The sequence below is a fragment of the Elaeis guineensis genome, chromosome 1 (assembly GCF_000442705.2).
Source record: "Elaeis guineensis isolate ETL-2024a chromosome 1, EG11, whole genome shotgun sequence".
In the NCBI taxonomy this organism is placed as follows: domain Eukaryota; kingdom Viridiplantae; phylum Streptophyta; class Magnoliopsida; order Arecales; family Arecaceae; genus Elaeis; species Elaeis guineensis.
Window position 1 is genome coordinate 181,289,406 of NC_025993.2, and position 14,355 is coordinate 181,303,760.

The following is a 14,355-nucleotide window of genomic DNA, read 5'->3' on the forward strand; positions in this document are numbered from 1 at the left end:
GCTACTTCAAAAACCTTAGAAAAATCAGAGAGACGTAAGATTGGGGCATGAGTCATCTTGTCCTTAATGTCTAGAAAGGCTCTATTGGCTGTCCTAGTCCATTCAAAATTTTTCTTTCTAATGCAGTCAGTGATGGGAGCGACTATGGTGCTAAACCCTTTTATGAACCTACGATAAAAGGTTGCTAATCCATGAAAACTCCGTACGTCATGCACACTCTTGGGCACCGGCCACTCAACTATTGCTCTAATCTTTTCAGGATCAGCAGATACACCATTGGAGGTAACAACAAAACCTAAAAAGATGATATGGTCTGTCATAAAAGCGCACTTCTTAGGATTATCATACAAGCTTTCTGTTTTAAGAACTTGACACACTCTTTGGAGGTGATCTAAATGATCTTCCTTAGTTCGACTATAGATCAAAATGTCATCAAAATATATGACTACAAATACTCCTATAAATGGTCGTAGTACTTGGGTCATCAACCTCATGAAGGTACTAGGGGCATTAGATAATCCAAATGGCATCACCATCTACTCATATAAATCATTTTTTGTCTTGAAAGCAGTTTTCCACTCATCTCCCGGTCTAATCCTTACTTGATGGTAACCACTCTTAAGATCGATCTTAGAAAAGATAGTGGATCCGGCCATCATATCTAACATATCATCTAACCTAGGGATGGGAAAGCGGTACTTAATGGTGATCTTATTAATGGCACAGCTATCTATGCACATCCTCTATGTACCATCCTTCTTTGGAGTCAGTAGTGTGGGAACCGCGCAAGGACTCAAACTCTCCCTCACAAATCCTTTTTTTATCAGCTCTCCAACTTGTCTCTGTAGCTCGGCATGCTCATTAGGGTTCAACCTATAGTGGGGCAAGTTGGGTAGGGTAGATCCAGGAACTAAATTAATAGCATGTTGAATGTTTCTCATAGGCGGTAAGTAATCTGGAAGATCCTCAGAAAAGATATCATGAAACTCAGTAAGAAGGCTAGCTACTTCCTTAGGATAATCCATCTTAGAATCCTCACGAACTTCTCTAGCAACAAGCATCCAAACTGGTGATTCTTCACTCATGATCGTCTCTAATTCTTTAGCACCTATCAGATTGAGGCTTTTCTTCTTAAGATTTTCTTTTGGTCCATCGCCTATCTTTCTATTAGTAGCCTTAGGTGGGGAAAGATTAATCGTGATCTTCTTACCCTGATGAGTAAAGCTACAGGAGTTGGTGTGGCCATAAATCGTAACATCATTGTCGAATAGCCAAGGCCGACCTAGTGTGATACTTCTGACTTCTATGGGTAAGACATCGCACCACACATGATCCTGATAGGAATGAAGCTGGATGGGCACACGACATCTAAATTTAATGGGAATAGAGGAGGAATCAATCCAAGACACACGGTATGGACTGGGATGATCTACAGGAGTTAATCCTAATCGCTTAACCGTGTCGGTGGAGATGGCGTTGATACAGCTATCACTATCAATGATCACCTTACAAATTTTATCGTCAAATTTTATGAAGGTATGGAAAATAGAGGTCCTACGCCAGTCTTCACTTTCCTTAGTTTGGGCTAGGACATACCTAACGACTCCAAGCCTAAGGTCTGACTCAGGTGTGGCATAACCTAGGATGTCCTCAGTAGTCTCAAATTGCTTGGCTAAATCTGGATCAGCTTCATAAACTTCCTCCTCAATATTTTTTAGAGTTTCTCCTTCTAATTCTTCTACGAATAATGATCGGTTGGGGTATTGTGCAGCAAAGTGACCGTAACCATGGCACTTGAAACAATGAGATCGAGAACTACTTCCTTTTGATAACTCTCCTATAGCTCCTTTTCCTTTATCTTCTTTTCTCCCAATAGGATTTGTAAGTGGAGGTCCATTACTAGGAGTTTGATTAATATTAGGTCTCCATCCAGATGGGGTTACTCGGTTGGGTTCAGGACGACGGAGAGTCGAATATCTAGAAAATCTTTCAAAATCTAAGGCAAGTTGATAAGCTTGTTCCAACGTGGTTACCTCTCGCAGAAAGAGCTCACGCTGAATATCCTCTCGTAATCCAGCTCTAAATCTAGATAAGGTAACAACTCTATCTTCGGCTACTCCACATCTCATGAGGTATTCATCAAATCTCGTGATATACTCGGTGACTGATCTATTCCCTTGAGTAAGCTTCTGCCATTGATCTAAAAGTCTTTGTTAGTAAGAGGTGGGGAGGTACTTCTCTCTGAGTTTTTCTTTCATCTCATCCCAGGTTTCTATCGGATCTTGTCTTCTCTGATTGAGAAGACGCTCAACACTTTTCCAATAAAGTCGGGCTTGCCTCACCAATTTCATCCTAGCAAACCTAACTCTCCTTGCTTCAGACATTTCGTACCATCCAAAATAGTGGTCCATACCTGATTCCCAATCTAGGTACTCTCTCGGATCTAGACAACCATCAAAACTTGGGGCTTCGACTTTCACATTCCTAAGAATATGCTCATCTTGATCGAACTGGTTATGGTGCGGGCGTGCCCCTATAGGTCGATCAAGTTCTAGATTCCTACCTCTTTGTCCTATAGGTAGTCGGAGAGACTCAGGTTCAGGTTGTTTCTGTCTAGCTTCTTCTAATACCACTATTCTTTCATTCATGGCTTTCATAAAATTTTTCATATCATCAAACTTTTCAGTCAGAGTATTAATGATGGCTGCTATATTGGGATCTATATTGGTGTTGGGTGGGGAAGTAGGATGTTGGTACCAGGTACCTGATCTAGTGGTCATGCAACTCTAAGATGCAAAAATAAGGTGCAATAAAAATTAAAATGCTTGAAAGTAAAGTATGAAATTTAGAGTGCGAAAATTTAACTTGCGAAAATTTAAATTGCTGAATTTAAACTAAAGCCCTAATCAACCTGCTCTGATACCAAATTGATGCGGGACAATCCTAAAAAGAAAATCAATCCTAATAATCAAGCTCTCTTCTGTTCATCAACAACAAATCACGTCCGGCTAGAGGCTCATTATTCCCAGGACAGACAGTATAGTTGCCTATACTCTGCTCAGGAGGCGTGATTGATTGATACGAGACTAAAGCGAGATCAATCTAAATGATACAGACGAATACCATTCGAGAGATCAGTAAACAATTAGTAATAGAAAATTTCATAAACAGATAGCAGAAATTAAATATGCTCACGAGTAAATGCAAAAAAAAAAATAATGAAATGAGAGAAAATAAAATATTAAACCCGTGAGAAAATTCAAGAAGATGATAAGAATCCGGATCGTGGTAGTTAAGAAACTACTCTGATTATGGCTCTTAATCTTTTAACCAAACAGATCCATCGATAAAGAACTAGGTCTTTACCAACATCGGATTAAAAAAAAATCAAAGATCAACTGTTAAGGAATGAAGGTCCTTGACAGCATATGATCTGTAGAATAAGAAATCACTCCTTCTCTCAGCACGACAGATGAAAATTCTGGAGGAGATAGATCTTCTCTTGACGGAATAGGCTTGCGTGGGTAGATGGTGGAGTCGATCAGAGTCGCAGGAATACTGAATCTTAAGTAGAAGGAATAGGATAGAAAGTGGGCCTCACACCCTCCCCTTGTGGGGCAATTTTGGATCTCACACCCTCTCCCTCTCAGAGCGATTGACACAAGTATTTGTGGAGTTTGTAAAATCATTCATTATTTTTTTCATGAAAGATACAAGGATTTATATAGGACTCTAAGGGTCCTGTTTGTTTAGGAATCTCTTATCTTTACAAGGAAGAAATCAACCCTCCACAAAAAAGTAAAGCATTATAATCTATCATAGAAAAGAAATCAGCCTTCAACAAAATAAGTAAGTAGCCAAGAACTCTTAAGGAATTCTAAGGAAGAAATGGAACTCCATGTGGGTGCTTGATGCTTGACACAACTTGGCATGAGCACGGCACATGCTGGCATGCATATTTCTTCTCTTGGCATGTGGAGAGTGGTGGCTCCAAAGGTGACGTGGACAAATCCAAGTATGGCCCTATGGACCTAAAGCCAAATGTATTAAAATTTATTGACTAAAAATAAATAACTGAAGTAGAATCAATTTAATGAGGCTTCTTCGATTCAAATCGAACTTAAATTATGTTGCCAATTTTTTATGGCTCTGGTGTCCGCACCAACAGGGTACTTACTCGGCCCCGAATAGAGAATCTCGTCGGAGTTTGGTGATAACATCATGCATCTAATTAAAGATCAAATCTTTCGGAGGAAAAAAATTCCACCTTCCGAACATGAAAGTACTTCCATATTTTTCCTATCAAATTTTACCATCAAATCATAAGAAGGATTATTAATTATTGAGCAAGATTTTTGTTATATTGTTGGTTGGTTGGAATTTTATGAGATTAGTCTTACTAAAAAAAAAAAAAAAAATTCTATGAGCTTAGTCACACACTTTGGATTCGCCCGTGTTCAGGATTGAAATTAATGAAGAGATCCGGTCATACAATCATCATTGCCTATGTCTTGTTTGATGGCCATGATTGATTAGGTCCTATGTAGAACTAGGACAAAGCACTACGTGAGTTACATGAACCTCATTCAATCACAGCTGGCACGCAATGCAAGGGCAGCAGTGATAAGGAGAGTGGATCTCTAATCTGACTTGAATAGGAGAATATCCATACTCATAATCAAAACATGTCATACGTGGCTTGGTTCACATGCACTGGGCAAATTGCAACCACCAACAGCAAATTAGGGTTTTCTAAAGAATAAATTACCAAAAACAATTAAAGTTTCCAATTAACAAATTTGGCATCCAATCATCATAAATTTGTATGAACTATGGAATCGGTTGCAAAAGACTTATATGGAACATTTAGTTATAAAGTGACAAACCCTCAAGGGACGTGTACTTAATTGCGAGGTTCTATGCATGCCACTTATATCGTATCAATGACAATGCGCAAGCACAAGCATAGGTAAAATATTTGCCAAAAATAACATAATTTCATGTCATGATGTAGATGGTCCATCTAGAGGCAATCATGCTTACCTATTGATTAAAAAAAGAGTTAGCACACATGAAATCACCGATACTCTAGGCCTTGGCCTTGCTTGACGTCGGCAATGTCATCTCATACAATCGAACATGGTGGATGGTTTCACAAAGTTAGGCGCCATTTCTTGGTCTCCCCTGGAAGCCCCACCAACCTAAAATGGTATACAAGAGTAACCAAAGCATAATCCACTTGTCCAATTTTACCCAATTTGTTCAATGAAGCCACATGTTTAAGGAAGTGCAATTTTACTCGTCTAGGCAATTGATTGACCCTTGTAGTTGTAAAGACTGTCCTGGATGGTTCATATCCAGCATCCAAGGCCATCAGTCTTCTTCTACCAAAATTCCAAATGGCTTTTCTGAAAGAAATCAATGCGGACATCAGTGGAAGCTGTCACCTTTTCCTGATTAGATAGGTACGCATGGTCCATCTTTAGGGCAGAAGATGTCAAAAGTGCTGTTGTTTGTGATCGGAATTAGGGTTGGATCTCTCTCAAAAACAAACGATTATGCTTTGGCTTGCCGAGGGAAGGAATGGGACAATATGAGACAGCTAGCACTCAGACCCATAAGAAGAAAGCCAAAGTGCCAATAATGTGGTGGCTGACTGCCCCTCACGGCAGAATTTTCTGTGTCTACTAGTGATAGTGCTCGTCATTGATGTTCTCTTGAGTGACTTTTTGTTTGGTTGCTCAGTTTTAGTAACATAGCTTTGGAAGAACTAAATCCGTCATTCATCATGTCACCTCCTAAAAAGAACTACTTGCCCTATGATTCAAATACTAGCGCCTTGCTGCATATTTCAACCACTGATATGGCATAAGGTTTCTTAAAGTTAATTAATATCTAGCCTTATGAGCCGAAGTCATGACTTTCCATGAGCTGTTGAAAAGTCATTGTTCTTATGGTAAAAGAAAGAGCTGCTTTCGGATCCTATATGTTGCGAGCGTTGCATGACAGAGAGCCATACAATGTTGGATGGGTACCATGCAATACCCCACACCTTGTTTGATAGCTATTCGTCTTCGTAATCAGGTGATGTGATAGTCATCTAGCATTGTATAGCTCTACTGTGCAAAATTCACACCATGAAGGATCCCAACTCGAAAGACCTATGGTGGAGTTTGGATCTTGCATGTATCTATGATCATTTAAGACACTCCTATGGACGCTATCCTCTTCTTGTCTTGTTGTATGATTTTCATAAGGATAATCTTATTTTCCTGTATATTATCAAAGTGCTGCTTCCTCAAAAAGCTGGAGCTGAAATTTTGGTCTAGTTTGGATATGGGAGCATGTGAATATTGGCAAAATAACATTGGTAGGAGAAATATGTGAGGGAGTATTCCGTATCTTAATAAATAAATAAAAAATTATAGAGACACCTCTCCAAGTTCGTACTAGTTATACTTAGATCTCAAAAATTTTAAAAATATTAATTAGCCATCAAAACTTTAAATTTATTGTAATATAGTCCAGTCATCTATCTCTATTATAAAATATTATCATTTGAGAATCATCTCAACTAATAACTAAATTTTTGCAAAAGTTTAGAAATACCGTTCTCACTAGAGATGGCAAAATATGACCCAACCCATCAATCCGATTCGTATTCGATTTGCTATAAACAGATTTGGATTTGGGCTAAACAGATTTAGATCGTAAATAGGTCGATTTGTTTAATCTTTTTATTATTTGGATCGGATTCAATTTTCATATGTCTAATCTGCTTAACCCGTTTAAATTTTGAGTTAGACTAAATTAGCTAGTATATGGGCCATTCAAATAAATTGAGTAGTGGACTAGTGGGCAGCTGGGCTCCTCCCAATTCCCATGCGGTGCGTAGCACACATTTATTTTCCAATTCTCTTGGTACCCCCCTCCATAATCCGTATAACCGCATCAAATTCAATGCAGCTAGGGTTTTCTGATCCCCTCACTTTCCTTCTTCTTCACGCCACCGTCCATAAAGAGGGATCGATCTGGTCGAGGGCTATAGAGGGGCGGAGACAGCGAGTCATAAACTCGTGCTACACAGTGCCCTTCATTTCCTGATCAGGTGATGGGGTGAAGCTGCAGAGGGTCGGAGGCGATCGAGGGCATGGTCAAGCCATCAACGATGGAGTCGAAGGTGGTCGAGAGCTTCGATCGGGCGAAGCTGGAGGCAGCAAGAGCTTGGTTAAGTGTGGATCGAGCTAGAGGAGGCCGCGAGCTCTAGTTGGGTGGAGGTCAAAGAGGCTACCGAGAGTACGGCGACTGTGGAGCTGGAGGCGAGGGCGGCCGGTTGGGCGGAGCTGGAGGTAAGAGTGCGACAAGGACTTTTGGTTGGACGGAGTTGGAGGCGAGAGCACGGCTAGGATGGTCGGTCAGGCAGAGCTGGAGGCGGCCGAGAGCGTGGCGAGGGTGGAGGCCGAAGAGGCGGTTGGGGTAGAGATGCGGCGAGAGTAGAGCCATAGAGATCGGAGATGATGGAGAGCAGATTTTTTTTATATATATATTTTTTTAAATAGATCATAAATGGGTTGGATTTTATTTTTTTAATGGATTATCAATGAGTCATAAATAGGTCAGATTAGATAATCTGTTTATTAAGTAAGTCAGGTTCAGACTTTAAAACTTGACCTATTTAAATAAATAGATCGGATCTGGATTCAGAGATGAATTTGACTCGACCCATATTTGACTGTTCTGTTTATATCCGATCCGACCCGATTGCCACCCTTAATTCTCATTAACTTAGCAACAACCTCTTATTTTGGCATAAATTGAAAGGAAGTGTTCTGAGATCTATGCAAGATGAATAAATGATAGATGAATAGCTTTAAGATCTGTGCAAATGGATGAACATAGTGCTTTGAAATCTACATGAACGAATGGATGATAAAGAATGAAGTTTTTTGAGATCGATGTAGATGGATGGATGATAGTGGTGGAGTACTTTGAGATTTGTGCATGCAGATGGGTGATAGAGGATGGAGTATTTTGATATATATGTAAGTGGATGAATGGCAAATGATGGAATATACTTTGAAATCTATGCAAATATAGGAAAGATGATGGAGTGTTTTGAGATTTGTGAAGTAGATGGATGATAAAGGATGAAGTGCATCGAGATTTTGTAAGTAGATGATGGAGTGCTTCGAGATCTATGTAAGTATATGGATAATAAAGAATATAATGCTTTGATATCTATGTAGACAAATGAGTGATAGAGAATTAATTGAGTATTCCTGTGTAGATGAACCTATGATAGAAGATGGAGTATTTTGAGATCTATACAGATAGATAAATGATAAGGAATGGAATGCTTTGAAATCTATGCAAGTAGATGGATGATGGAGGCTGAAGGGCTTTGAGATCTGTATATATGAATGGATGATAAAAGATAAAACACTTTGAGATCTATGTAGGTAGCTGAAGATAGAGGATGAAGTGCCTTAAGATTTGTGTAGATGGATGGATGATAGAGATGGAGCACTTGAGATTTATGCAGGTGGGTGGATGAGAGAGGATTGAGTGCTTTAAGATCTATATAGATGGATGAATGGTAAAAGACAAAATGCTTTGAAAGCTGTACAGATGGATGGATAAGGGAGGATGCAGTGCTTTGAGATCTGTACAGGTGGATGGATAACAAAGGACGAAGTGCTTTACGATCTATGCAGACGGCTGAATGATATAAGATAAAGTATTTTATGATCTATACAAGCAATGGATGATAGAGGATGGAGTATTTTCAAGTAAATTAATATCAAATAAAGCGCTTTGAGATCTATGCAAATGGGCGATTGATAGAGGACGAACCACTTGAAAATCTATGCAAGTTGATGGACTATTTTGAGATTTGCATAGATGGATGATAGATGATGGAGCATTTTTAGATATGTGCAGATGGTTGAATGGTAGAGGATTATGTGCTTTAAGATTTGTATGAGTGGATGAATTTCAGAGATTGTGTAAAAGCCACAATCTAATCTCTTTGAATCGAGGTTGTTTTGGTTTTTTTTTCTAACATGTTAATAGTGTTAAGATCTAGATGGATGATTGGGTTATATTGCAATAAAAATGATGTTTTGACGGTCAATTAAAATTTTTTAAGTTTTTGAAGCCTAAGTATAACCGGCTCAAATATGGAGGGAGTGCCTTTATAATTATTTTCAAATAAAAATATGCATCTTCCCATAAAATCTTGGGATCTCCATCGCCTACGACGCACCCAACAAAAAATTTCATGGGATGAAGTGAAGCATTATTAAAGGCACTAACAGTGGAAATAAATATTACTAACCTAGTGTGTGTGTGTGTCATCAGAATGCCAACTTAGGCATTCGTCATGTGACTTAGAAGCTAGGTTCTGTGCTTTGCAACATAGTGCAGTTGCTGTCACGATTAAGCCTATCTTATGAGACTTGAGGTCTCGGTTTTGTTATAACCATGGAATAGTCTATTGACACGGATCCCAGGTTATTATCCTTCACATGCTATAGGAAGTGCGTAGGGTGGTTAAGATATATTTTTTAATTTTTTTTGAGGATGTTTGGTTGGAAGGAGTAGAGATTCGGAATCGAAATTAGAATGGTTGATTTTCATTCCATCCATTTGGTTGGAAGAAGTTTCATTCCGATTCTGATTTCGAAATGAAATGGAAATAACTCAATCTATATAGAACTCAATCCCAATTCTCCTTTATAAATTCAATTTTTCATTCCAATTTTGATTCCGATCACGGACCAAATGTTTCGGGGGATTTGACCATTTCGATTTCGATTCCAAGCTATTTCAAATTTCATTCTCATTCTAATTCTGATTGCGAACCAAACACTCCCTCCATGTAAATTGGTATAAACATAGATATCAAGTACCATTTTTTAAGTAAATTATTAGATTATTATCTGTTAGAGATAAGTCACCACGTCTTGTGGAAAGGAAACATCCTTGCGTTTGTCCACCTAATCAGTGCTAATTGTCAAAGATACTTGTTTAATCATGCATTTATTAAAATTCTAATCATAGTTATCATGAAATTTTAATCAAATTTCTTAATTTCGAAGATTGTGTAAAAGCCACGATCCGGTCTCTTTGAATCGAGGTTGTTTTGGCCTTTTTTCTAACATGTTAATGGTGTTAAGATTTAGATGGATGATTGGATTATATTGCAATAAAAATGATGTTTTGGTGGTCAATTAAAATTTTTTATGTTTTTGGAGTCTAAGTATAACCGGCTCAAATTTGGAGGGAGTGCCTTTATAATTAATTTCAAATAAAAATGCATCTTCCCATAAAATCTTCGGATCTCCGTCGCTTACGACGCACCCAACAAAAAATTTCGTGGGATGAAGTGAAGCATTTTTTAAGGCACTAACAGTGGAATTAAATATTACTAACCTAGTGTGTGTGTGTGTGTCATCAGAATGCCAACTTAGGCATTGGTCATGTGACTTAGAAGCTAGGTTCTGTGCTTAGCAACATAGTGCAGTTGCTGCCATGATTAAGCCTATCTTATGAAACTTGAGGTCCCGGTTTTGTTATAACCGTGGAATAGTCTATTGACATGGATCCTAGGTAATTATCCTTCACATGCTATAGAAACCAAGTGCGTAGGGTGGCTAAGATGTATTTTTTATTTTTTTTTAGGGGTGTTTAGTTGAAAAAAGTGGAAGTCCGGAATCGAAATTGGAATGAAAAGTGGGTGACTTCCATTCCAACCGTTTAGTTGGGAAGAGTTTCATTCCGATTCTGATTCCGAAGTGGAATGGGAATGGCTCAATTTATATAGAACTCAATCCCGACTCTCATCTATGGATTCAATTTTTCATTTCAATTTCGATTTCGGTCATGAACTAAACATTTCGGAGGATTTGACCATTCCAATTTTGATTTCAAGCTATTTCGATTTTTATTTTCATTCTGATTCTGATTGCGAACCAAACATTTTCTCCATGTAAATTGGTATGAACATAGATACCAAGTACCATTTTTCATGTAAATTATTAGATTATTATCGATTAGAGATAAGTCACCACGTCTTGCGGAAAGGAAACATCCTTGCCTTTATCCACCTAACCAGTGCTAATTGTCAAAGATGCTTGTTTAATCATGCATTTATTAAAATTCTAATCATAGTTATCGCGAAATGAGGTCAAACAATACATGTGAATCCATCAGTCCAATTGCTTGATCCCCTCCCTTCTTCCACTTTAACAATTCAAAGACAAAAGTTGCGTGTCCATAACGCATGCAATGCTAGCTCTCTCCGACAGACACGTATTTAGATCATATTCCAAAGACATTTTGCAGGAGAAACTTGTGACATTTCATAAATTATAAAAAATTATTAATTGGACCAGGTCCACCAGCTCAATGGTGAACAAGTCCAATTGTAAAACAACATGCACACACACCTCGTTCATATTACTCCCTTTTCTCCGTATTTGCACGTGTTGTTTTGCAGTTGGATGGGTCTACTATTGAGCTGATGGACGTGGTCCAATAAATAATTTCTCCCGCAAATATTTGGAGAAGATCACCACCACCCCCATCCCATTCTAAGGAGATCATGGAATTCCTACCCCCTTGTTGCCACATGCATTGACAAGCATGCAGGTCTAAGCATCAAATTTCTTAATTGGAGGCTATCATGAGTTCCCTGTGGGGAAACACAAGCCCAATTGTCTAACCACCATGCCATTCCTCCTTGCTCCACCTTGCTAATGTGGACCCCTTGTCACTTCTATTCGAGCTGGAATGGTGGTATGAATGCCCAGATCCACACCACAATACACTGAATGTGAAAGGGAGAGGGAATAATACAGGGTGTTGTGTTGAGGAGCCAAAAAAAAAAAAAAAAAGGAAAGGGAAAGGGAGTCTGGGATTAGGAGAGGTATAGGAGTGGAAAGCAAGAATTGAATGTCTAAGAAATCATGTGGGTGCATGTGCGTTGAGCTAGGAGAACATGACTTTTGCTACAAGATAGCCCTTTTCATGCCACCTTCCTCCCTCCCTCCCCCCCCCCCCCTTTTCTATGGCCATTATTTCCATGCACATATGGTGTAGTTTTTATTTTTGGGTCACATCTCCTTGTTCTCAAAAAAGTTTATATAAGGCTCCTCCCCCTCTGCCAAAACCTTGTGAACAATCAAGTGTTGTACCTAGAAACCAAATATCTCTCTTTTCCTCACCCAGCAACCAAGGTCCTCTCGGGGAAAAACAAAGTCTTATTCAAAACCTTGTACCCATGGTAGCATCTCTGCAGTCCCTTCTTTTAGCTATCCACTCCAATGGCATGACCACGCGGTCGGTTGGCGCAAACCGATTGCGAACGGGATCGCTCGTAATGAAAGCCATGCAACGCCATGCACTGAGAAGAAGGAAGCAAACGGCAAGGACCGAGAGGATTGGTGGTGGCACAGTGGCATGGACGAGAAGGCAGATGATGTGGAAGAAGAAACGGGTCCTTCTAGAAGGTTCTAGAAAGCCCATGAGTGGCATCGAGAGGAGGATCAGGACGCTCCAGCGTCTCCTGCCACATGGTACTGAGCCCATGGGGCTTGAAGGGCTCCTTCATGAGGCAGCAGACTACATCATCTGCCTACAAACGCAAGTGAGGGTGATGCAGATCATGGTTAGTGTGCTGACGTCGCCAAAGGATTCTGGTGTCTGATCCTCTTTTTGAAATTAGAGAGGCCTAGACAAGAATTGTTGCTCTGTTTATGTCTTTATATATATTTTTCTCATTGCCGTACGTGATCACAATATTGTTAGGATAGGATTCTAGGTGTGTAATATTGCTTTCATTCATGTCTAGCTGGAAATGCTTTATTAGTATCTTGTTAATATATATGTAGACAGCCCGTGTATTTCATATTACATGAATTGCAATGTCAACTTGTTCTCTCTCCTCTCTTCCCCTCTCTGTGTGTGTGTATCTCTGAGTGTATGTATATGTGAATTTGGTGTACAAGTGGACTGGGCAACAAGTTCCTCCCTGAATTGCAGCTATCTTAGAATCAGACCATTGATAAACTCTACATACAAAGAAAAGGAATCAGCAAGTATCGCTCTATCTATATTCCAGCGGACATGACTCACCAATCAGAGCCTGTATAGGCACAAATGGATGCAAGAAGCAATGAATCGCAGCATGTAGCAGGTTGATGCTCCACTTGGCATGCCTTTCTTCTTTCTTCCTTTTTTTTAAAAAAAAAAAAAAAATGTAAAGGGGTGTTTTACCCACCCAGAATTGGCATACCTAAATCTTATTAGGTAAAAACGTACAAGGTAGGTCATCAACCTTAAAGCCAGCCATATAAAATTAAAAAAAAAGTATTCCTAGTTCTATCCGACACAAAAAAAAAAAAAAAAAAAAAAAAAAAGAAAAAAGAAACCCAGATCTTAACATGGTAAGATATGGACACGAGAGAATTGGATCTAATTATAGAAACCACCAATAGCAATGATATCATCGTTTGGAATATGTTATTTCGCTTCTTAGATTCAACTTGAAACTTGCAAACTCTGGCAAAGGCTGTTAACATCAACTTCGGCTGGCTCATTTTGCATGCTTACACACTTAATTCAGGTTCCATAAGCAAAAGTAAGCTTCAATCAGGCTAGAATGGGCTCGGTTCCATTCTTACGAGACCTACCTATAGCCGTTTCCAATCTTTGCTCACCACTTTGCTTGGGATTTTTTGTATGCTTTTTCTTTTCAATTATTATTATTTTTTTTTGATAAAATTGAATTGACCCTACTAGTCTAGTATAAATACATTCAACAAAATTAAAAAAAATATATTCTTAAAATTGAAAAGAGTATTTGCTGCATCGATTCTTAAAACATCTTCTGAGTATTGAGCTACGTAGGAGGTGATCCAATTCACTGCACTATTCATCTTTTGGTAGACATGTATGACCATTAGAAAAATACACTCCATCAGCATCCTTCGAATATCATATAAGGGGAGATGGGTTTGGGTTGCTTTTACTCAACTTTGAATCTATCCAATCAATATGGTGAAATCACCCTCAATGATGAGCTGGCCCACTTCCTAGGTCTATCTTAAATAGATAATGCCCATCTAGACCACCCTCAGCTCCACTCCAAGAACCAAGGTGTCAAAAAGATGATTGCCACCGACCGTCATGAGTCTCATGTCGGGCCCATGGATAGCATAACTAGCACCACCACTGGTTTAAGTTACATTGCTGTTGAAGTTGACATTGTAGACACTCGAGACTTCTCGTATGCTTAATTTTCTCAATGAAGGTCTCTTTAGCACCATCTATATGAATGGTTTAAAATCTGTA

At 39.0% G+C, this 14,355-nt stretch overlaps 1 protein-coding gene across 1 annotated transcript; it reads left to right on the top strand.

Annotated features, from left to right (window-relative positions):
* Nucleotides 1-12,116: 12,116 nt before the first annotated feature.
* Nucleotides 12,117-12,941, top strand: LOC105039955 (uncharacterized). The gene has a single exon (XM_010916289.4). The coding sequence runs from the start codon at nt 12,284-12,286 to the stop codon at nt 12,707-12,709; it is 426 nt and encodes a 141-aa protein (XP_010914591.1). The 5' UTR covers nt 12,117-12,283; the 3' UTR covers nt 12,710-12,941.
* Nucleotides 12,942-14,355: the final 1,414 nt, after the last annotated feature.